Here is a 25,516-nt window from a genome sequence, read left to right on the forward strand (position 1 = left end):
ATAACTTACCAATACTTCACATAGCCAGAAAAATGTCCAGAAAAGCCAGAAAATAATGAGGGATCTGAATGAAAGACTCAAAACAATAAAAATGCTTTCTTAGAGACGCTTTCTTTGAGCAACATATATTTTCAAGACATAATAATAATAATAATAATAATAATAATAATAATAATAATAATAATACACACATAATAAGCACTGCATTTAGCATAACCATGAAGGAGAGAACCAGGAATCACCAGGACTCAATATACTGATCGCATCAGCCAGATTAGACTCTTACTATGGAGCAATATGGAGAAACCCCCCCAGTTTGGCCTGAATTTATATATGCAAACATGTAATTATATTCCCCAAAAAAGACCAACTATTTTTTCAACCTATTTTAAACCCAGGAATGCTCAATACTGAAATAAAAAAATTGCATATTTGTATTTAACATTTGTTATGAGCTTAGGTTTATGGTGTTATTTTGAGCTAATCACACCAGAATCACACCAGCGTTGGACTTGTCCCATCACCTAGTCATAATAGCCCAACACTTATTTTGGTCTGTCCCCTGTAGGCCAATGTTTTTTCCCTACTCTAAAAGCTGCACAGTTAGTATCTGTAAGTTTGGTATGGCACAATTTTTACACCAGATATGATAGCTGAGATAACCCTCCTGTTTATCCAGGTTCGGGAGTTGCATCAGGAGTAAAATAGCTTGTGACCCCTTCAGACATGGGGTTGTATCTCCTCCCAGGTTGAAGCGGGGTTCTTTAACATGTAAGGCAAGCGGCAAATTGTATTGTATTATTATTGTTATTTGTCCAAATAATGTTAAAAAATTGATTTTTCTGCCTAATGTCACAAATACAATTTAAAACTGTATGGGATAAGAAAGCACCATTGCAAAGACAAAAAACAAAAAACAAAAAAAGAACTGCCGTTTATTTCTATTCTACTCAACTTTTTTTTTTTTTTTAGAAAATCTGCCTTCAAAGATTTCATTATTGTATGACATTGTGATCTAGAGAGGCAAAAAAAGTTTTTAGTTACAGTTTTTATTTCGCCGCAATCGCAAAATAAACAACCACACATAAAAATGAAGATACCACAAGACACAAGCAAAAGATAAATAAATGCATTTATTTTTAAAGTAAGCTAGTTCAAGAAATTTGCCTTAATAGTTTGTATTATTTCATGCCTTTGGTCACTGTCCTACTGTATCGCATTGTGTAGCGTAACTGTCCCCGCCCCGCGCGCTGTCGTCACGCGCCGGGTAGCCAGTGAGGCGGAGGGAGGGGGAGTTTCACACGGCGGAGAGGCAGGCAGCGGCGTCGCAGCGCTACAACAAGAGCGGCTTTTGGGCTTTGTTTCGTGGATGTGAATGAGCTCCATCACCTTCTCCAGAAATGTTGACGGATTTAAGGATATTGCTACTTTTTAATTTGTTCGTCCTCAGGCTTCATTTCACAAAAGGTCAGTTGAAAATCGTTGCCCCCCTCTGCGCGCGAAACGCTATTGAAATAGTAGATAAAGGCTGGTGTGTGATGCTGAGCTGACTGGAAGCGCTCTCTACTCGGCGCGCGCGAGCGTCCGTGTGATACCAAGAGAGCAAAAAGGCTAAAAGGGACTACTTTCTAAAAACAAATTAATGCGCAAGTGTGTTGTTTATTTCACTTTAAAAATGTAATAGGTGAGGTTTCAGGATAGGAAAAAGCCTCTGCGTGTCTGTCATGCATCTGTCATCCATACTGCATCAGAGGTAGTAGCTGTAGTAGCACAGACTGACTGACTGAATCTTTGTCTTTACGTTTGGAAGAATTGAGTCGTGCAGACCCTGGGCCTCTTCTGAGCCCTTCTGTCTTTGAACTGTTAAATATCCTGGGAAAAAGGAGACCGCTATCTGAAAGAAAGCATGCACCATGACGCCTCTAGCCCTTCACCCAATTGACCTGAATGAAGACTGAATATCAATTAGGCATTCATTTGCAAATGACAGTTGAACTAGCCTACAAGAGATTACTGTTATATCCAATTGTTGCTCATCCATCTGGACTCTTATCTCTCCTTTTGTTTTTGTTTTTGTTTTTGTTTCTTGCAGCCACGGATGAGTGTGAGGATGGACAGTTTCAGTGCAGCAACAAAAGGTGTATACCGACCATCTGGAGGTGTGACGATGATGACGACTGCTCAGACAACAGTGATGAAGAAAACTGTCGTAAGTGTTAAAATTAAAGGAGAAATAAACACAGATTAAATATGTTGACTGTGGACCTGCCACGACTAAGGCGTTATTACACAATAACATGTTAAAGCATGATGAAAATAGACATTAACTATATTAATGATTATAACAGTGCAACCCCTCCATCCCTGCTTAATCATAAAAACATCCCACCGTATTATCATGAGGATTAGTCCAGTCAGTGTGATCCTAACCATCAATAGTACTAGAAAAAGTTTAGCTCTGAGTATTCATTAGAGCTAGTCTTTCAATTTTGATCACAATTCGAGTGTGTGCTTCAGCCTGTGTATTTTAAGTTGTGTTTTCTTATTGTGTTAAAAGTCATGAACCAGGTTTCTGCCCTTTCATCGGGGCGATCGTGGCTCAAGAGTTGGGAGTTCGCCTTGTAATCGGAAGGTTGCTGGTTCGAGCCCCGGCTTGGACAGTCTCGGTCGTTGTGTCCTTGGGCAAGACACCTCACCCGTTGCCTACTGGTGGTGGTCAGAGGGCCCGGTGGCGCCAGTGTCCGGCAGCCTCGCCTCTGTCAGTGCGCCCCAGGGTGGCTGTGGCTACAATGTAGCTTGCCATCACCAGTGTGTGAATGTGTGCGTGAATGGGTGGATGACTGGATATGTAAAGCGCTTTGGGGTCCTTAGGGGCTAGTAAAGCGCTATATAAATACAGGCCATTTTACCATTTCATAGCTTTAGATTTTTTTTTGCTGGCTTTGCTATCTTATTAGGATTTTATCAATTTTCTTTCTACTCACGCATTGTTCACAACGGCCCTGATTCCATAAAAGCCAGCAGAGTTTACAAAGACGCACAAATGCAATCATGCTTTGAGTGAGGATGTGTGCGTTCGCCTCAGGCTAAGAGCGCATGCAGGTGATTTCATCCCTTCTCCTCCTATAAATAGAGCACTCAACAAGCGTGTTTTCCTAAAATGCGGGTTGATTGGGTGGAACCATTTTCCAATCATCTTCAAATGAAAAGCTGTCCAGGTGAGGGACAGACTGCGTGGTGCATCGCTCCAGTGCACAAAGCTCTGACAGGTATCTTGGATGTGTTGTTCTGGGTGGAAATAATAGAATTCTGCTTTCCTTTTTGACAGCAAACCAGTGGCCTATATTTTGAAAGAATGCTCGTGCTGAAACCAGTGAAATTGTGCCAAAGCTGAAGCCGAGATTTGCGTGTTTGCAGTGCAGCTTCTTTTGTGTCTGGGTTAATTGTGGCTCGGGAGAAAATTCTACACCTCCCCACGCGATCTCATAATGCATACACTCTCTCTTTCTTCTCATGCATCTCTCTGTTTTTATGTTTTCTCTCTCTCTCCCTTTCTCTTCCACAAAACTCCATCCCCCACACAGACCTGTTGTATACAACCACCTTATACTTCCTATGCGTGTATGGAGGTGTTTCCCTGTTCTTTCCTTGCTTCTCGTCTCCGTCCCAGCAGGACGTGTCCTCAGGCACGCAGAAAAGCAGGTCATTTGGAGCCTGCACTGCAAAAACTCTTTTGACTAGAAATAAGACAAATATACTTGGTAAGATTTTGAGTTTTTGCAGTGTGTTTGCTCCTAAAACATTCATGTGTCACTGTTTCAGACACGCACACGAATTCTGACGTTTGGAGAAAAGTGATTGCTCTGCCAGGCTTTATTTCCTCTGTATTTCTTTCATAGGAAATTGTTTGTGGGTTTATTACCCCCTCGTGTGTTTTCCATAAGGAGGAGCTTCTGACACATTTAGGGTTTGAGTGAAAACACTCCCTCTGAAAGCCTTTTAAGCTGAGACTTACTGTCAGCCCACCATTTGATGATTATGACTGTAAAGCATTACATGTTGTTTTATTAGAGAGCGGTACATGTGTGGCCTTCACTCTGTGTCCATCTCCTTTTCCTGTGTGGTCTGTTGTATCTGCTGGGCAGGCGCTTGTTTCCCTGAGCAGAGATGCAGGGTTTCTGTACCCGCTTCTCTGTAGTGTGTGATCAGAGAGATGCTAAGGATGTTGGCTGTTAAAATTGTACTCCTCTGTACTCTGGCAATTGTTAAAGAATGATTTACTTATCTTTGAGTCATTCTCACAGGTTGCCTCTGTAAGCCGTTTTTCTCTTTCTCCATGTGAAAAGACAGAAGTCAGCCGGTGTTAGGCGGTGAGGTGAAAACCTGTACAACATATGCTGCGTTGGGGGGAGAAGGTGCTGAGGATTTAGCTTGTAAATACAGCAAATCCTGTTCAGAAATGACACCGTTGGTTCTCGTTGGCTGTGAAGCGGTAGCATTTTTTAAATTAAGTTTCTGAATGGCTGAGTGGATTGTCTCACTTTTTTTTTTTTGCTGAAAATATAATATTTCATAACACAATGCCAAGCCAGATATTTCAGTGACTGAATGTGTGCAACAGACCATGGTTATGAAATATGCTGACAGGAAGGAGCTGCAGCTCCTTATTTGTCATGCCAGTGTCACTTTCTTTCTAACCTGACTGTCGCTGGCAGAACAGGTGTCTAAAACACACCAGAATTTCTCATACCAGTAATCTTTATGCACCATGGTGCTTCTCCATCCTTTACCCTGTTTTTGTTAACACCATCCCCCACTAGTTCACCCCCGAGACTGCAATCCCTATCACTCAGTACACCCCTACCATCCCCCCATTATCAAACTATTCCCCACTGACCGTTCACTCACTGCGGGGACCCATACATTCATACATGCATAATTGCAGTCCCTAACTATGTACAGACACATGTATGGGCCAGACACATGTTAGAATAAACAGAATCACATGAGTACTAATGCATGTGCACACTGTATTTCTGCAGCAGAGAAGTTCAGTCCATATATAAGAAACTGTACATTTTGTTTACTGGTTGCATAAGTTCCTGGGTGAGGATGAGACGCAAATCCTCCCTCCCTCTCGCTGCATCTGGAGTTGACAGCAGTGGAGGCAACAAAAGAATTCCTCCTTGAATTCTTAAAGTCCAATTTGTGCCGACTCTGATGCGAAGTCGGCGTTTAATCCTCGTCCTGATTATAGCAGCATATCGCCCACTTGCCATCTATCTGCGCTACCTTCAAAGTCCAGAGTGTCCGCTTGACTCTCCTCTCATCCTCGGATGTGATAGGAATCTATTTCATTTGCATTCATGAATTTAACATTCACACCTGCAGGGAGGCATTTCACATCGCCACGTAGCGCTCAAAGTCTTCTGTTGTTTTACACCGCGATGCAGAGTCAGCAACAGGCTGCATGCCTCCTCTCTTTGTCTTCTCTTAGTTAATAAACCTCCACCACTCCCTCATTGCCACACTCACTTTTGAATCTGCCGGCACTCCTCCAAACCTCCCGTAGTCATTTTTTTATTTCTTTGTTCTAAAGCCTTTCGGTGGATGCAGATTCTCTGCTATAGTGTCGAAACCACAGGCCTGCTAACACACCAAGTTTCAGGAAATTAAGAAGCCTCTGTTCAATGCTTGATAAATGCTTGTTTAAAGCTCTATTAAGAGTCCTTAGAACTCACACATCTGAGGCACACTGAGGTCCTTTTAATAGCTTGAGTGCGAAGAAATCGGTCAATATTTTTTAATATGGTCTACTTCGTGCATGATCTGTAAATTGGTTTTATGATATGAGAATAGGTAAGATTATGTCAGTCAATATTATTGTTTTTTTATTTGGCTGCTTGCTAAGTTCTTGAAGGCAGACAGTGCCTCCCCTGCTGACAGAGTATTTTTTGTCATCAATTCAAAATAGCTCACTGGATTTTGTTTTGAAATCCTTCCTTCTTTTTCTTTGCTTTATTATGCTTATGGTATTTCTTTGGCTGCAAATAAAACTATCTGTTAAGCAGTAAGTCATCTTCCGCTTATCCTCTGCATTTTATTTTTCAAGGCTTTCCTCTTTCAAAAAGGGAAAAGTCCTTTGTTATCATAAATATCCACATCTCTGAATGCTCACTTGGCGAACTATTTTTACATACTTTTTGGAACAACTTTGGCCTATCTACAACATCTTCACTTCTTTTTCTGCACTCACGCAGCAGATTCCCACAGAAAGCTAAATGGACTCCACTTTAAAACTCTCTACAGCCTCATGACTCTCTGTTTCTGTTGGCACTGACGGCTGGTCGAACACGCTTCCCGCCAGCTCTACTTTTTGGGTATTTCCGGCTGTTTTTATTGCTCTGACAGGTTATTTTTCTCCTAGCTGTGTTGACATCACCCACCCAGGCTAGTTGACAGCAATATTTCACAAAGTAATGCCGACTGATCAGACACGAGGAAACAGTTTTGCCACCTGCTGAGATCTACTTGTAAATTCAGAAAAATAATACCATTCTGTGTGAGGTTCTGCTTTGTGTCGCTGAGGTTTCAGAAAAAAAAAAGATGCCTTGTATTTTTGGCTTATCAGAGTTAAAAACATTTCTTGAGTGAGTGTGTTTCACCCCACAGTGTCTGAATCTTTTTTGTCTGTGTTCTTTGAAGCTTGAGTGATTGAGTGAAGTTGAAGTGATAGAAAGTGGGAAAAGAAATTATTATGACCCTACAGTGTGAGTCTGGGAGGTTGTTTTGTGTTCCTATCAAATTCTCCCCATAATCTCCACGGCTGTTGTCAACAGACACAGCGTGGAAAGGATTACGCCTTTATCTCTCCAAGCTATGAGGCATTTTTTCTGTCGGGTCTGTGGTCAATTTATGTTATGTTAATTCACAAAGATGTGATAATGCCTCAATTAGTCACCAATTTGAAAAGCTACGATAAAGCAAATGTTTTTATTGCAAAAATGTATGGCTTTTAAAACATGTCAGTTCGGTAAACAAACTGATCTTCTGATCTTTCTGATCTGTCCACTTGATCTTTTCCTCAAGAAACAAAGTCTGTGGAAGATCTTTGAGATTATTAAGCAGTTGTGGAAGTTGAAAACTTCTGCCTAAAGAAGAAAAACAAAATAATGTTTGTATTACTGCAATAGCAAGTGTTTTCCCATTTTTAAGGAGAATAACAGCAGTAGTGTTCTATTTCCTGTTATGTTGAAAAACATGTCAACAAGTCCCCTGATGCACCTTACTAGAGCATTTAAGAGCTTTATTCTTGTTTACAAAAACAGAGTTTGTATAATTCTTATGAGCTTGAAAGTATGAAGGTATAACTACCTTTATTCTTCAACACATTTCTTTAAGTAGTCTCCAGGAATAGTTATTTATTCTAGAGACACTCAAAGCTCTTCTTTGGATGTTGGCTGCCTTTTGTTCAGTTCTCTGTCAAGATGATCCCACATTGCTTCAATAAAGTTGAGGTCTGGGCTCTGGGGAGGACAATCGTTGCTTATAGCGTTCCACTGAATGTTTTTCTATCTAGATATGCTTTTACTGCATTAGCAGTGTGTTTGGGAATATATTAAATTATGAAATGCTTTCCACATGGTATTGCATGCTGGATCAAAATCTGATGGTACTTTTCTGTGTTTATGTCAAAGTGAGAAACTTAGCTGTAGCTAATGAAGATGATGGTAGTAGCTAGAATTCTCTTAAAGTAGCCAAATGCCTCATGATCAAATAAGTAAAGGACATGAATGGATGAATGAGATTCCTACTGTCCCAATATGCAAGTTACTTCATCATCAATTTTTTCGGATCTACAACAACACTGGCTGAAATGCAGTCTCACAAACTGTGACTGAGCCCCCACTGTGTTTTACAGATGGCTGTGGACACACAGTGTTGCACCTCTCTCCCACCCTCTGAATATACCTCAGCCTTTTCTCCTTGTTTCCGTTGATTAAGAATGGCTTCTTGACAGCCACACGTCTACTGAGACCATTTCTGATGAGGCTTCAGTGAACAGTAGATGGATCAACTGAAAGGCCAGATGCATCTCTCAGGTCCTGTGTCAGACCTTTGATGGATTTTTTCCTGTTTCTCAAGGAACTGATTTTCAGATACTGTTCATCTTCTTTATATAGTTTTTTTTTTAGGCCTGGCAGTTCTTCTGTTGTCCTCTACTTATCCAGGTTCCTAAACAAAACATAAACTGCACATCTTAGCTGTTTGGGAATCACCAAATCAACTAAAGAAATTGGAAAAAAATTGGTGTTTTGTGATAGGCTACTAGTAGCAAAGTGCCTAAAGATACAAAAAAAAATTGGTTCTAAGTTGTCTGTTATGTGTAGAGACTCACTGGTACATCGCTTGAGTTGTCTTTTCTATGCTTGACTGATTCATAGGTACGTTTTAAGTGATTTGACAAAGAAAAACATTCCTGTAAATTTGTTTAGGTACAGGGACTGGAGTTAAAATGAGTAAAAAAGCAGCCAATGTTCAAAGAAGAACTTTGAAAGACCTTCAGAAAGCCTGGATAATGTTTGCGAAAGCAAGCTCCTTAGAAGCAAAAAGTTTTCCTCATTATGTAATTTATTTATGTAGTCTAAAAAAATCAGGTCCAACCTTCATTTACGGGGCGATCGTGGCTCAAGAGTTGGGAGTTCGCCTTGTAATCGGAAGGTTGCCGGTTCGAGCCCCGGCTCGGACAGTCTCGGTCGTTGTGTCCTTGGGCAAGACACTTCACCCGTTACCTACTGGTGGTGGTCAGAGGGCCCGGTGGCGCCAGTGTCCGGCAGCCTCGCCTCTGTCAGTGCGCCCCAGGGTGGCTGTGGCTACAATGTAGCTTGCCATCACCAGTGTGTGAATGTGTGTGTGAATGGGTGGATGACTGTATGTAAAGCGCTATATAGATACAGGCCAGGCCATTCATTCACAGCGATCTTGAGCAATTAAAATGCTATAAAATGTTTTAAAGCCTTCAGTCAAACCACAGTCCTTCTGGAAACAGCTTGTTACAATCCTGTTATCTTAGAACCCCTTTTTAAATGAACGTGGTTTAATTTCAGTGGATAACGGAATTAAAAAAAGGAGCTCACCAGTAAAAATCTGATTTGCAAATTTGATGAATTTACTGAAAATAATAGGTGTTTAACCCCCCCCCCCCAAGTTCTCCTCTGCATGTGTAGACACCAATAGAAAGGACTAACTCAACAGTTCCGGTTCAACCCAACAGCACACTTGGAACAAATGCAACACTAATTACTTCCAAGACTACAGTGTGGCAAAAAAAGAGAAGCGTATATTTACCTACATCTTTATTACGATAAGAACTAAATGTACGTGCTGCTATATAGTTATAATTATTGTGAACCTCGACTGCTCATAAGCGTCAGAACACGATAAGCTCATGTGTCGTTCTGTTATAATGTCTCTGGTTTTACAGATTAACCAGATATTTTCTTCCACATTATGCTAACTTATCGACGTGTGTGCGTGTGTGTGTTTGTGTATTACTATTTGCTTGTTTGCTGGTGCTACTGGCCTACTGCCCTGTATCTGCATGTCTCCAAGCCAGCTTGCCCTAAGTGATCATTAAGAAGTCTGCAGCTCCAATTGAGCTATTATCTCAGATTAGTGTGTGTCGTTACACAACGTTGCAGAGCGAGAGAGAGGGGATTAATGTGGGGGTATAAAACATCACTCAGCCTCAGCCTCTTCCCATCATCTGCCACATATTTATCCCTTTTTCCACTTGTCTTTTTAGTGCCTTCACCTCAGTGAAAACCATTTGTATGCATCATTTTAAAGATTACACCTCCCAGAAATCTGTGTTTATTTCAAGGGATAAAAAGCAGATATTTCTCCGAGGACACTCTTAGCAGTGTGTCTCGCCTCATGAAACTTACTGTTTCAATTCTGTTGAACTACCGAAATACTGCTGAGGCACTAAAATAACTTCATCAGCTAAAGTCTGTGCAGAGAATCTTTATTATGGAGTTAACACTGGGTTCTGGTTTCAATATTTAACTGTTTTAAAATCAATGAAAACTTTACAGGGCTGGAATTTTAATCATATCGTTTAAAGGCTGTCATTAACCCAAAATATTTAGATATTTAGCTCATATTTAGAGCTTTTCTGTGAGTTAATGGTGTAAAATGTATCCTGTAAACTCTAGAGCAGTGTTCTTAAAGTACTGGAAGTTACATATGGTGGTGAGGTAGGGCACTTTGTGTTTGAGATCTGGGATGCTTGTTTTAACTGATAAAGTGATTCTGTTACACATCCCTGTAGTTTTTTGTAAAAGTGATTCAGTGGCAGTGAAATGAACCCAGGTCACTTTGAAAATCGATAAGACACATGCTGGATGTTCGAGAGCGGCTGCCTGCTCTGTGAACCCAGGCCTTGGGGCCGCTGGCATCCAGGCAGACAGCGCCTTTCATCCAGAATCACTGTCAGGAAAAAAAAAAAAAAAAAACCAGACCCACAAGGGATGATGTTGGCACACACTCCAAGAGCTGTGGCACTTAGCAACTTGTGACTCATTTTGGTGAAAAATGCGACTTCATGTGACACAACAGCCGTGCTCATGAATCTCTTCTGACAGCTGCGACAATGTTGGGATTGGATGATTGTGGCTGTGAGTATTACTTTATTTTGATTTATCTTTTTTTTTGGATGAGTAAACATATTCATCACAGAACTACTGAGGATATTATGCATCTCTGAAGTCAGGCCAGGGCAACACAGAGCGTCAGCACTGTGTGCGGTAGTGAATTGGAATGATGAGCAAATAGCTATGACACAGCAACCATAGCCCTCGGACTCTTTCGTTTTATTGATGATTCAATGTAGCCGGATAAAGTATGAGTGTCACCTCTGCTCACACAGGCCATATTCGCTTCCTTTTGCCCAGCTACATACTGACTCATTACATCGCCACCATCACAGTGTTGAAGCTTTGCATGCGGGCTGTCACTGCGTTGAATCATACCACCTGCCTACATGTCTCCACCTTTACAGCAACCATCAGAACAGTGCGCGTAGCTTGAAATGAACTGTGGACAATCCAGCTGGCCTAAAGAGCCATTCAAATCTCCAGACAAAGGGCGCAAACAGTGGTTATCCTTATAACAAGCAATATCCTATTGCATGGTTGTCAACTGCAGAATTGAGCAAACATAAACTCCCTTATTAAAAAGTAACTTTATTAAAAATGTTAACATTACAATTTGTGGACACGCAATGAAAGGCTGATAAGTGGCATACTGACTTTACTATTTGAGATAATGTAAGTCATTTTAAGTTAGCTTTTGCATTTATGCAACGTTAGCCATTGCTAACATTTTACCCTGTGGAACATAGCTGATTCAAAGTCAGGCTGGAGCTATCATGGCACAATTTACACTATATGGTAGTTTTCCTGTGCTTCTGGGTTTCTTTCTTCTTCTTCAGCATACAAGGACAGACATGAACACTTGTAGGTGTATGCTGCCCTGCCAGTGCCGTAAGAATTGCAGTCTTAGGACATATGCTGCCTACAATACCTGTCCTAACAAAGAAAACAAGTACTATTACATTTTCAGAATTTTGCTATTGAAATGTGTTGGAACATATATCATACATACATCATGTTTTTTTTAAAGTAAGTTTACAAAATGTAAGTAAATTGCTGTAAAAAAAGCCTCAAATATCAGAGTAAGGTTCTGAAATTTCTAGTTTTGCCTAAATACTATCACTCAGTTATATTTAATTTCCCATCGCCTGAGGAAATGCTATTAGCTTCCCTTTCCTCTTAAGGAATGACATATAATTAAATTTCTGCAGAAATGCAGAATGTGTGAGCTAAGCCTAAGTTAAATGAGGGTTTTATTGTGTCAGGCATTGCATTACCTGAACAGTCATAACAAATTAGAATGAGACTTGAACTAATTTTCTCAGCAGTAGAGATTTAAACAAGAGAAGCCTTGAATCTGTACAGACGTGGACTATCAAATGATTTCTCTTCAACAATGACCTTCCAATTAGCAGGAAAATGGTTTTACATGGGCTAATCAAATGTCTAGACTGCTAGATCTGTACTGTAGATCTGAACAAAGAAAGATTTGCCATTTTTTGACTAGAGGAATGTAACATAACCATCCGTTCAGAGTAACTTGTTTTGCTGTCCCCCGCAGGCCTTTCTTACATCAAAGATTTTCAGAAAGATGCTTTCGCTCATGTGAAATCTGCATTTGAAAACAGCAGCAGCAGACCCAATTAGATTATTTAGTTTTCCTTGAAATATTCTGTCTGCACACAAAAAAATGGGCTGTGTAAACCTGCTTGGGTGTGTTTTGATTTAGATATTAACTATGAATGCGCAAAAACACACAGTGAAAAATCTTACCAAAATCTTGTAGCTATAACTTGGTTTTGAATTTGTAATGAAACTTATTTTACCATTATTTTCATGTTTAATCACACTGCTGTGTGGAGGTTTTAATAGATTTCTGCAGGCAGAAGGAGAAAGTACATCTCATTTCAGAAAAGGTCAGTCATGCCTGTTTAATTTATAAAGCTTATATTTAAATCATAGATATGATTTAAATATAAGCTTTCTAATTTAATCATATATAATGACATAATGCTTATTCATTATTCACCCTGTCTGTGTGTGTTAACACAAAAGTTGTGGCTTAGTATTCGAGCAAAAGTTTTCTTGGAAGTAGTTGGAAATGCAAGCAGAGAAGTGGGAAACGTTAGCTAGCAGATGGTTTGTCTGAGCCGCACTTGACCCCGTGTGCTTCCGGCAGGAATATTGCGATCAAAGCTGAGCGGCTAAGCTCTGCCTAGAGATAGATATGTTTTAAATGCAAATGCATAGCCATTGGCCCATCACACGTATGCACATAGTATGGATGCACAAGACACACCCTGGCTGCACACTGAAAGGCATTGAGTTCACATGAAATGAAAACGTGGTCTATTTTATTGGTTTGTGCATACCCTTTGTGAATGGGTAATGATGTAATCTCTTGTGACATGGATCACCAGAAAAAGAAGAACCACACTGATGCCGAGTTTAGAGAAATAAAAGGAGTGAAAGAGGAGGCAGAGCCAAGGAGGGTGTCGTTGCGGAGCGGGGCAAGGCATGGGGGCAGGGATAAAGAGTGCTGCAGTGTCATTGATTTTAGAGTGGTTGTTTTGCTGTGTTATTGTTCAGATGCAGATCAGATAAAGTGTAGCCGATAAGACACACAGCCAATTAGAAATCAGCTGTAGTCTCTCCTTTAGAGAGGTGAGAGTTGAGGTTGAGTTTTCTGTTGCACTCTGCACAGAAAGAAGACAACTAAATCGCAAAGTTAACAGAGACAAAGCTCTTACTCAAGCATGAGTACAAAACTAAAAGCAATGCCAATTGGTTTGAAAGAAGAGCCACTCACTGCAGAACATCTGCTCAGGCTCAGGCAGCCAGGCTGCTGGAAACACCTGGCATTAATGCAGCTTTCCTGCTCTTCTAACACGGCTGTGTGAATCAGATTTTCTGTGTTTAACTTTAAGTCAAGGAGTGGCAAAGCAGCTTACACTGGGGGTTCAAATATATAAATATATAAAGTCATTGTGCTATTTATTTATATTTCATTCATGCTATTATATCTCTGTTTTACAAAATCAACAGGGATACTCTATTCAAAATATTACTCTATCACTTTTCACTTATATGGAACATATAGGGAACATTTCTGAAGAAGCAATGTTGTGTCTTGTAAGATGATGTGTAAGATGGTGATTACAATATTAGATACACAAAAAGCAATCAAATCTGGATTGTTGTGCTAGTATTTTTGCTTGGACAAGACTACTTCTTCCAGCCCTGATTACATTGTAGCTTACCAATAGTGATGTGTAGCCTGTGTCTTAAAAATGCTAGCCTGGTCCATTTGTTGATTGCACATGAAGGTTGATGGAGGCACTGTGTGCTTCCATCAGCCTGTTTGCAATCAGTCCAGACAACCCACTCTTTTCATTTTAGGCAATAAAACCTTTCCTCTTGATGCTTTGCCTTGCTGATATTAATATAGGTAAACCCCCCCCTTTCTTTTTTATGTTACCAGTCCACCTGTCATCTCTGAATTCTCCCTCCAAACTCTCTCAAACAGTACAAGCGGGGCACTGGATCTGCGAACTGATTGAAGAGAGTACTGTCTATATGGTTCAAGTGCTAAAGCCAAAATGCATGTATGTGTGTTAGATTATGTTGCAACATCGGTTTTATAGAAACAAATAAGTGGCTTCTACCAAAAGATTTAGTTTTTTTTATTAGCAAATTGTAGTTTATTGTTAGTTATAAGCCTAGCAGGAAACCCATTAACTGCATACAGTTTGGTGAGCTCAAGCTTAAAAAATAAAATATTGACCTCTAAGAAACAGTATTTCTTACAGGATTATTACAGTGTGCACATCTATCGCTTTTGTTTTGTACCCATTTTGTATGTGACTCCTCCTAAACCATGACATCAATAATTTACAGTGCTTTTTTACTCACTAATCTGCAAAGTCTGGTGCAGTGAACTATTACTTTTTTCTATCCACACAGCAGAAGTCACACTTTTGCATATAGTACAGTACCCTGGCCTACTTTGAATATCCACTCCACATATATTCTTACAGGGTAGAAATAGGAGTGAAAATGTCCCAGAAAAAAACCTTCATTAAATTGCCTCATGCAACATGAGGATGCTATTGCATCGTAAAGCTGCAACACATTTAACACAGCCCACTGGAAATGATGTCATGGTGTTTAAGGAAATGTGCAAGTAGGGCTGGGCCATATTATACCGTTCACGGTAATACCGGTATAATGTTAGGCAACGATAGGAAAATGAAATATCGCGATAGAATGGGAGTAAAACGCGCATGCGCAGTGCCTTTGTTTTCATACGCACATGGCCGATTGTTGAGTGAAACAGATGAACCAGAATTGGTTTGTAAAAATGGTGCAACTTCAGTGATGTGGAACTGGTTTGGTGTTTGTCCGTCAGATACACGACAAAGCACATTTTTTTGCAGAACATGCAAGCGGCCGTTGTTATTGTCATATTTGTCGGACTAAGATGCTCTTAAATCTGGGAGTAATCTGGGTCCTAAACTCCGTATGCTTCAGGTCAAACAACACTGCAGCATCACTTAGAGTTAAAAACTGTCTAAATTCTTTCATCTTTAATAAAACGATCAGCATTGCTGCTTTACCAGGTGTAACTATAAAGTTTAACTTCCAGGCATCCATGAAAACAAAAGTTATTACATTTAACGGAGTTAGAAGTTAGCAGGAAGCTAGCGGAAGTTAGCTCGCTAGTTTCGCTAGTTACCTAAGAATGATATAGCATGTTCTGACGGAGAGATTTCTGAAAAAAATCAAACGTGCAGCTCTGCTATCACTTCCAACATAAATGAAGACAGGAAACTAAACAGCATTGACGTTTGTAGGGTTACTGAAGTTGGGCTAGCTGGTATATAATGATGTGCTACGTGATCGCTAGCGACACAGCTATGTTAGCATAACATAAACAGTGAAGCTGGAGGACGAACACTAACACTTTTCCACTTATAAAAGTTAACGTGAAGGTTCTTCATGGTTAGAGACAAATGCAATCGCATGGCAGGATGCTGTAAACGGACCAAACTTCAGTCAGGAGAACAACTGAGATAATCCATCCACAATACGAGGTTAGTCATTAATATACTGCAACAACATGGGAATAGAGCAGCTGCCAGAGAATTCAACATTAATGAATCAATGGTACAGAAGTGGAGGAAGCAAGAAGAATGAGTTTAATAAAGTTTGATTTATCTGACTGCTTTGTTTCGCTTAATGTGCCTTATAATCCCGTGCACCTTATGGTCCGAAAAATGCGTACTGCACACTGCAGTTTAATGTTGCAAAGCACCTCTTTTTAACTTCAGTGGATATTATACATGGTTATGCTCAGGATATGTCAGCCCATTTCTACTGGAAATGCCTTTTGGTTAAACTTTCAGCAAGGAATTTGCATTTGCACTGTTACATTTTTATAAAGCTTTAATGTACATAAAAACCAGCTTCTTGTTTAAGTGAAAATAAATGGAAGGTTGTCTTTTTGCGCTAGTAATGTTGTGGAATTGTATTTTGTCTCGCATCAATTATATCGTCGGTTATATCGTTATCGCAAATTTTCAAATATATATCATGATAAATATTTTTGGCCATATCGCCCTGCTCTATGTGCAAGCTTGCATTTGCTTTATTCTACGGGCTTGTAAAATTGGCTTTGTAAATGCAAAGACTAACCAATCCGGGTTGCGTATAAGACTTACATGTTTTCCGATGAGTGTCCCAAATTAAACTATTACCAATGTTATACTGACAGTCTTGGCATGTTCCCATAGGCCTTAAGGGTGATGGAGTGTGGTTACTTGTTTAATCTGCCCAGTTTGGCATGAAATCAGTGTTGTGACATTTTAGTCTTTAGGAATTCAGACCAAGTCTGCTGTAATATTCCTCTGCTCAGTACGGCTTAAGAAAGAATCATGAAAACAGCTAATGAATCATTTCATTTCTCTACTATTAGTTTAAATGAGGCCAACCGAAATGCTACATCTCTGATCTGTAACAAGTGTACCGTGCTTTTAATGGAACCATCTGAGCTTTGCATGCATGAAAGAAGCTGTGGTAAAGAGCGTAGCTGCTTTGTCACTTTCAGCTTTTCCAAAGGCACTCAGTTGAAGACGTAGTTTGCTCATGCTGATGCATATATATTATAGTCTTTTACTGCAAAGAGAAACAGAGCAGAGCATTGAGGTAGCGTTGCATCTTTTGAGAGTAATGTGAGGTGTTTGGATTTATCTATGAATTATTTACCCAGTGTACTTACAACTCCAGATGATTTTCTATGCTTGGTAGCAAACATCCAGACCACATCTAACCTTGTGATCCTCTGTGCTTCGAGGTGTATTCAATCTCTTAATAATTATTACGTTTAAAGCATTTCACAGCTTATATCATGCGCATGGCATGAGGAGAAGTTGCTTTGTGCCACTTTGCTAACACAGAGAAGCTTTGGCGGTGAGGGGGGAAGCCTTTAGTCACAGTCTGAGTAATCTGTTTCTGTGGTGGGTTGGTTCAGGATTCTTTGATTGGACAGTGGGTATTTGGTGGGTCCACACTTAAGAATATCAGCTCTCACAGGGTCCATCAATAGGTGTCTGTGACTTTGTTCTTCCTGCCTGACTCCAGTGTGCAGTGTGTGAGAAGAAGAAGAAAGAAAAAAATGCATGCATTTAGAAACAGAGAAACAGACGGCCTACTCAGACGTGCAGAAGTGGGCGAATATGCGTGAGCGCGTGTTATGTTTGCATGTAACTGTCGGGTGATGTTCAAACAGCAGCTGGGATTAAAGTCTGAGCATGTCTTAATTACACTTTCTTGTTGCTAGGGGCAGACTTTCTAGAACAAGAAATTTGACCTCGGGCACTATTACAGTTATGTTAATTTTCGTCTGCAGTGGGAAATGTAAAATCTGCTCTCAGTGCCTTGTCACAGCAATTTCAGTGGCTTAGTCTGCAGGCCAGTGAGGGTGTTTCTGAAAATTTGGTCTGCAGATGCCTTTGTGTTTTGTGCTATTGGAATCAGGTCTTTGCAAGAGAAAGGAAGGAGAGAAGAAGAAAAAGAGATGTGGCTCATTCTCTGCATAGGGTAAATGGCTAATCTCCCATTTCTCATTACAGCCCCCTGGTTAGTATAGAAATTAAAATCCAGTGTGGCACACTTTTCCTTATACGGGACTGACTATGGTGTAGGCTCGCTTCATACGTTTGGTTGCTGTGTAACCGAGAGTGACAAGTCACTCTTTGACTTACTCTTAAATCCAGTATTATAAACTCAAGATGCTTAATGGAAGGCCACTGGAAAGTAGACTAATGAGACCAGACATCATCCCTTCTAAAGGCTTTTAAAGACATACGGAAACAGGAATGTAATAATATAGATTGCCCGCAAGTGCTTTTGTAGATTAATTTATAAAGTACAAGATCCGCATTCTAAATGAGAGAATCATCAGAGACTCAAATGCCCGTAACAAATAGCTCTGGGGCTTATTTACACTTGGATCCTGTATTGATGTAAAACCCAGATGCAACTTTTCATGTTATAGACAGATTTCCCAGCATTCCCTTTCAAAGTGAAATACTGGGCAATCACAAACGTTACCAAACTGCATTAAGGTTCTGTATCTAATTGAAGCAGAAGCTGGATTAATGTTACCCAGTGTTCCCCATTTCTTATCAAATTGGCTGCTGTGAAATAGGTCATTTAGAAAAATTACAATCTTGATTGCACCTGCTTTAGTCTGCCTATCATTTTGCTCTCAATTAATGTTTTCTCCTCCTCATAGCTGAAACCTAACCTGAAGGTGTCCTTGAAGCTATGCTTAACATAATAAGAGAGTTTATTCCTGCAATGATGGGTGCTGCTCTGAGAAACATGCTGCAGGCTTTGGCATAACATCTCACTAAATCACTCAAAAGACTAAAAAGTCAAGCTTAGAGGTCTATTAACAAAGCATTTTAGTTTTGTAGCTAAGAGCTGTTGAAAAAGACACATAAACACGTTTGACTGTAAGTTAAAGTGTTGTTTTACTCAGATTATTCATACACTTCTTATATTCAGAAACACTATACACAATGAGTAACTGTACTTTAAATATTACGTATGATTGTGGCGACATATTTCCAAGGGAGCTCTTTATTTTACTTATCACTTACTTACCTTGTTACATTAAAAAAAGAGTAAGATCTTATACAAATGTTGGTGTGTTGGATAAAATCATACTACTTGAATCTGGCCAAAAATTCTTTTCACTTCAGCTTTTTTAGTTATGGTTTAGCTCTGTTGGTCTATATTTTCGTTGGATACATTGTCCTGAAATTTTGTCCCAAATAATGAATCCAAATGATAATCCTGTGACTTTAAATCCTTGAACAGCTCACACATGGACTGCTATAAAAATTGGCCACAATTGTTAGCATGCTAGCATTAGGGCTGTGCCGTATCATATTGTCTGCAAGGATACTGATATGAATTTAAGTGCTATAAAATTTTCAGATCTCTGTTGATGTGCCAAATTCTTACTACAATACTGTACTGTACCACTGGTACAGTATCATAGTTAGACATGGCCACACGCTGATTTTTTTGAAGGACTATTTTGAACTCATGAGCCTACGCCATCGCGATTTGATGAGCGTGAAGCAGGGCTGACTGTGGAACTGCATACTCGGTGGATAACAGCGAGTAAATCACAAGTCTGGAGACAGGTGTTTACTTAGCTCAGTGCCCAGGGCTGTTTTCCCATAGCGTCCTATAGGACTAGAAGGTGTTTTACGACAGCAGGTATCACACTCCCATATGCAGAAAGGCTATTGCAGGGACTTGAATTCAAGTTCTTGTTTTATTTTTTAGCCATCTTTAATACTAGTCTATGGTTAGTATTTACATCAAAGTACTGGTTTGCCAAATTACAGCCTGACAGACAGGCTAACATGGCTGCATGTTATGGTTGCAAATATTTCCCATTACCAAATCTGCCTGAGAACAATAGGTCCACTTTATGAATTGTGGCAGTCAGATCTTACAGTTTTTTACAGTCGCTAACAAGCGCCTACCCATACTTCAGATACTTTTTCTAAACTCTTAACACAGACCCACACCTACAAAACACAATTGGCCAAATGGATAATATCCTTCCCAAAAATACACTTTGTTAAATATATACTAACTCCTCATTTCAAAATTAGAACACATCTTTCTCTGCACACACTAACTGTACAAAAACACTATAAATCTGACTCAAAATGAAATTAGTCTGTCAAAGAATAACACTTGTTTTCACTTCACAAGGTACATGCAGTCAATCAAAGTACACCAGGTTTCAAAATACTGGCTATTATTGACATTACAAAAACTGCATAGACTTTTATGTTTCAGTTTCACAGGTATTTGCATGCGAAACATGCAATCCACCATATTGACACCAGAAATGTCTTGGTTGGTAACTGTATGACCACATGTACAGTAATGTTCACATTCAAAAGCATTCCAGTAAAAAGCAAACAAGTTTTTGTTCCTTTACTGTTTACCACAGGAGGTACAGTAGAAACACGGTATGATAGGACAGAGAAAGTTTTACAGTATTGCTTACAGTGAACAAAATATCCATGAAACACACAAGAGCATTCTGAACAAAAAAACAACAGCAAAAAGCCAAGATAAAAAGGGGGGGAGGGGGGCTAAAAAAAGGCAAAAAAGTTGCATCTAATCTCTGCGATCTTCAGGGTTAGGCCACATGTTTTCATCAACATCACATCTGATGTCAGCCAAGTCGATGCACCTGGGATAAAACCGCCTGGTATGTCGGATCCACCCTTGGCAATCGTCAACTGTGATGTCCCTGGAGCCAGCATCCATGGCTTCAAGGAGGGACATCTGGTCATGTGGCTGATGGTCATAAACCTTCCACCGCCATGCAGAAAAGAACTCCTCTATGGGGTTGAGGAAAGGTGAATAGGGTGGAAGGAAGAGACTCACCAGTCTTGGGTGGACTTCAAACCATGTTGTTATTGCTTGCGAGTGATGGAAAGCCACATTGTCCCAGGTAATTACAAAGGTCCTCATGTTTTCACCCTCCTGACCCTGCTCTGGAACCAGGCGCTGGTGGAGATCATTGAGAAAGGCAAGCAAGCGCTCTGTATTATAGGGTCCAACCTGACATTTGTGAAGGAGTAATCCTGCATTTGCAATTGCTGCACACATGGTAATGTTTGCCCCTCTCTGTCCTGGCACATCAACTGTGGCCCTTTTTCCAATTACATTCCGTCCACGTCGACGCCTTTTGGCCAGATTGAATCCTGCCTCATCGATGTATATGAATTCATGAGGGGCCTGGTTGGCCTCCAATTCCATAACTCTCTGAAACAAAGTTTATGTAAGTCATGTTAGTACTGTATACCATACTGTACTGTAACCTAGTATTGTGTAGGTTACCTACTTGCAAAGTGCAAAGCTTATAGAACTGGACATTGGATTGAATATACACTGTACCTGGACATATTGTCGTCGTAGCTCCTTGACCCTCTCACTGTTCCTCTCAAAGGGAACAGTGTAGAGCTGCTTCATCCGCACTCTATGTTTGGACAATGTCCGCGAAATGGTTGTGAGGCTGATTCTATCGATATTGTCGAATATCTCATGGTCCGCCACAATTCTGGTTTGTATTTCACGCAGTTTTATTGCATTATTTGCAGTAACCATTTCCACAATGGCAAGCTCCTGATCATTACTGAGGAGCTTTCCTCTTCCCCCAGAGGGTGGAAGACGTTGCATTCTTTAGAAAGACAGACAATTCAACATATGCATTACTGTATGACCATATTGACATGTCAAGTGAGAATAGAAACAATCCATGTAAAATGCAATACTTACCTGTTGGTTTGTTGAAAGGTGCGTATAATGGAGGCAACCGTTGACCGCCTCAAATTGGGCTGCACTCTTTCACCAGCCTCTCTTAGTGAAAGACCATGGTTGATTACATGGTCAATGATAGTGGCACGGATTTCATCACTGACTACTGTTCTTGCAGCCCTTGGAATGCCACCACCACGCATTCTTACACCTCTACCTTGCCCTCTCCTTGGGCCTGCTCTTCTCCCTGGGCCCCTTGCTCTTACTCTTCCTCGACCAGACATTACAGTGTTTGTCTTTTTTTTGTTTCCAAAAACATCACTCCTCAAGGTCTTGCCTTATAAACCCCACTGAGTCTAAGCCAGAATGGAAGAAGCTGTGGTTGGCCCAATTTACCCAACATAAATAAGCTGTGTCTCAATTATTCAGTTGTTTGTTTGTTTACAGCTGAGATATATTTTTGATATTGATATTGTTTTTGTACTGATATCATTGCAGGGGCAGAGGTTTTTATACTGTATCTACGGTTTGGAATATTGTTTTTGCTATTGTGGGATGTTGTGTGTTAACATTCGTAGATACTACAAGAACAGTCCATAGTTTTGTTGGGAGGTATAACTTGTCTGTTAAGAAAATGTAAGCATTGTGGAAATGTGTTCACTGACTGCATATTGGGTGAACACGACATGAAATGTGTGAATGGTATGGCCACAACAGACCGATCCTGTGCTAATTGTGTTTAGAGTTTTGTAAATGTGACAACTGTTTGGACAAACGCTTGTTAGCGACTGTAAAAAACTGTAATAGTGAATGATAGCATTTGGTCCTGGAGTTATAATTACTTTTGATTGTTAAGAGGAATGTCTCCTGTGTTTCAGCCACATTGAAACTCAGAGGAGAATCTTCAAGTGAAGGGCAAAATTGCTTTGGGATTGACTTAATTAATTTCCATTCCATGATTATTTTTTTACTTCATAAAGGAATAGCCCCCCCCCAAAGAGGATTTAGTCAGAGCTGAAGGAAGATTATCAGCAATATGATAAAAATTGTTAATTTGGCTTTAAAATACCCAAGAATACAAAAATAACAGGTCAGGGCATAGATTTTCTCCAATAAGACAACGTAGACTTTTTGTTAGTGTACATAGAGCGATCATACTGTGTTGTCACCTGCCAAGAGAAAGAAAGACAGAAGAAGAAGAAGAAGACAAAGAAAACCCTGCATTCAGATTGTTGCTCAGCAGGTCAGACTCTCATTTTTGAATCACAGCTTTTTTCTCAGATTTCTAAAAGCCACTGTATCTACTTACACTGATGATAACACTGACTACAGTGATTCTGATGTGCATTTAAAGGCTGAAGTACTGTTGTTACTGTGTGCTGGACTATAGGCATTGTATTGGTGGTATTTGTTAAAGCTCAGATGTTTAAACACTATGATGCTGTTGCGTGTGCACTGTCGCAGTCATTGAGCGACAGGGGGTCAACAGGGGGGCTGTTGTGAGCTTGCTACCGCATTTTCAGGCGAAGATAAATATATATATTTTTATTTCTTCATCTCATCCAACTACAGCACTAAACTCGCAGTGCTGATGTTCCTAAGTGAACTGCTTTCACTGTGCTAACTTTCCTCAATCTTCCTGCTTCTTTTTTTAGGCTCATGTTATAGTTTTGAAATCTGGATCGACTGCGTTTTTATAGATGTGGACTTCCAAGATAAGAGATTTTCGCTCTACACTGGAGAGTATGAAATGCTGTCCTTTTCTATGCAGGGATATCCTTGAATATCTCCTTCAAGCAAACCTCTGAATCCCCTGCTGTGCCATTAGCAACTGATAGTAAAGTACTGTGCCTTTGCTGAATACCTGCAAGGTTAAGGTGTGTGGACAGTTTTAATTTGAAGCAAAAAATTGCAAAGAAAGATTTTATGTGTGCAGTCGAGGTTTGCTGAGTGATCAATACATATCTGAGGAAAAGTTCTTTGTAGACTGTTATAAGGCTGTGATGGGGAATGCAAGGCCAGGGACTCAACACAGTACCAAAGGTTATGACCGTTACAGATTATATAAGTTATGTTCATCGGGGTCTTGGTTTGAACTCTACGCAGACTGTGTTCTTTCAGGCTATGAGGAAGGAGCATCTGGCTGCTGTGCTGATTTCTATCGAAGCATGCAGGAGAGGCTCTGGGGGAAGAGCAGCAGTGACGGTGTCAGCTGTTTGGCTGAGGGACCTGTCCTAAAACTGTGTGTGTCTGTGTGTGTTTCCCTGCCAGGGAGACTTTATTAACCAAAAACTCTGGGGCAGGTGACAGACTACAGCAACCAGCTTGTCTTCGTTCATTTGGAGGGCACCTTATTTAGATAGTTTACCGCAATAAGCAGGTGCTTTACCGCATTTCTTTGACATTGCACTGTTATCTGCAGTGGTTGCTTATGTAATGTTTTTAAATGGTTTGCGAAGGTTGTTGTTTCTGTGTGTGAACGGTCAGAGAATCAGCCATTTATCAAAAGTTAAGCCTTCACCGTTTTATCTTAACACAAGAGGCCACTCCATCTGTCTAGTAGGATTAGATTTATTCTGAAGGCTCCTGTTTTTCTGCTCATTTCTGATAAAAGTAGGATTTGGGGCTGCATTCACTAGCTCTAACTGTGGAAAAGTGTGCATAATCTGACCCTTGCTGTGGACTTAGAGACAGCAGTAGGGGCTGGTTCCTATTTAAACTTTGCCTGCAGGACATTCGTGTCACGTTGATGTAACACAAACCACATTCAACACATGAAACAAGGTAGTTCATCAAAGATGTACTCCTCTCTACTCGGTGCAGACTCATTTCATTCCCTCCGTTACACCCTCTTCTTGTGTGGTCCCCATCACTTTTTCTAGCAGCTTTACTCTTGAAGCTATGTCTTTCATATTTCACTGGTAATGTCTTCTGGGCTCCTCTCTGACACTCCTGGGGTCTGATTGTTCTTCCTGCTGAATCATTAGCTGGCTGCTGGATTTAATATAGGGAACACAGTGGAGAGAAGTACCTGTACCACCAAGTGTAACTGCAGAACCACTTGTACAGTAATGGTTTTAACTCCATAATGAGATGAGCACTAAAACACCATTTTCAAAGAAGGTAGAGTGCAGCCTGAAATAAGGTGTAAACTGTATTCTTAGATTCACCTTCTGGTGTCTGATATGATCTCTTTTCTTATCTTTTTTTTCTAAATTACAACTTATACATAAAATTTAAATCCCATAAATTCATAAATGTAGTGTAAATAGAGCCTGTAGGTGCTGTTTGCGTGTCTGCAAACAAATTGTAGAAATTAGTTGCTTTCTAAAATGCAGTAAGATCTTACCGGCTCATGTCACTTTTTCATGCTTCACTGAATAACATGCTGAGTCCTCTGCAAAATTGGACTTGCCTTTAGTTTGTATAAAGGCACAGTGTATTCCAGTGACAGTGCCAGGTTATAGGATGAAACTGTTGACATATGGCTGTAGATCAACCATATTTTGTGTCTCTAAACCAGGAAAAACACACAGGAAGAAAGGATTTTAACAGAAGGTCAGACACATGGAGAAGGCGTCACGCAGTGAACGCTGGTGTACGTGTGTATGTGTGTCGTCCTATATTTGTGTGTTTGCTTCTCTTGGCAAGCTTGTCTTGTAAGCGCCAATGTATGCGTTATATCTGCAACATTTGTCAGTGTGTCAGCTCTGTGGTAGGGTGTACACGGGAGTGTGCCTGTCCACCCACGTGTATACTTCATATATGAGCTTGAAGATCAAAAGGCAGCAGACTGTCGCAGGAGCGTGAAAAAAAGCTCCAAAAAGGCTTGAAAACCTCTTGAGAAACTGAGATACAGATGTGTCCTGTTGCTTTCTTACAGATGCTTGTGCACAATCCACTATACTTCAGTGTGATGTTGCTCCATGATACTATTGGCTTCAAGGTAAATCTCTAGGGATTTAGCTAAGCTGGACCTAAAAAGTCTTCACTAAAAAATA

The 25,516-nt window shown here is 40.2% G+C and overlaps 2 protein-coding genes across 4 annotated transcripts in view; one reads left to right on the forward strand and one right to left on the reverse strand.

Annotated features, from left to right (window-relative positions):
- Window positions 1-1,304: 1,304 nt before the first annotated feature.
- The window catches only part of LOC146648497 (low-density lipoprotein receptor-related protein 8-like), an 88,943-nt gene continuing 64,731 nt past the window's right edge, over window positions 1,305-25,516 (forward strand). For all 3 annotated transcript variants that reach the window (XM_085390387.1, XM_085390386.1, XM_085390385.1), the window contains exons 1-2: window positions 1,305-1,467; window positions 2,093-2,209. In XM_085390387.1, the coding sequence (XP_085246513.1) occupies window positions 1,401-1,467; window positions 2,093-2,209 (184 nt within the window). In that variant the 5' untranslated portion in view covers window positions 1,305-1,400. The remainder of the gene's footprint in view (window positions 1,468-2,092; window positions 2,210-25,516) is intronic.
- Window positions 20,150-22,065, reverse strand: LOC146648498 (uncharacterized). Its single transcript, XM_085390395.1, has 3 exons — window positions 21,537-22,065; window positions 21,156-21,438; window positions 20,150-21,023 (listed from the first exon to the last, which is right to left on the reverse strand). The coding sequence occupies exons 1-3, from the start codon at window positions 21,797-21,799 to the stop codon at window positions 20,370-20,372; spliced, it is 1,200 nt and encodes a 399-aa protein (XP_085246521.1). The 5' UTR covers window positions 21,800-22,065; the 3' UTR covers window positions 20,150-20,369.

Source organism: Rhamphochromis longiceps, linkage group LG18, assembly GCF_057381845.1.
Source record: "Rhamphochromis longiceps isolate RC_006_pf linkage group LG18, R_longiceps_female_GT1.1, whole genome shotgun sequence".
NCBI classification, from domain to species: Eukaryota; Metazoa; Chordata; class Actinopteri; order Cichliformes; family Cichlidae; genus Rhamphochromis; species Rhamphochromis longiceps.

Coding starts and splice junctions, on each gene's coding strand:
- LOC146648498 (XM_085390395.1), bottom strand. CDS start 21,799: ATGTCTGGTCGAGGAAGAGTAAGAGCAAGGGGCCCAGGGAGAAGAGCA. Junction 21,439..21,536: donor ACCTTTCAACAAACCAACAG/GTAAGTATTGCA, acceptor GTCTTTCTAAAG/AATGCAACGTCTTCCACCCT. Junction 21,024..21,155: donor TACGACGACAATATGTCCAG/GTACAGTGTATA, acceptor ACTTTGTTTCAG/AGAGTTATGGAATTGGAGGC.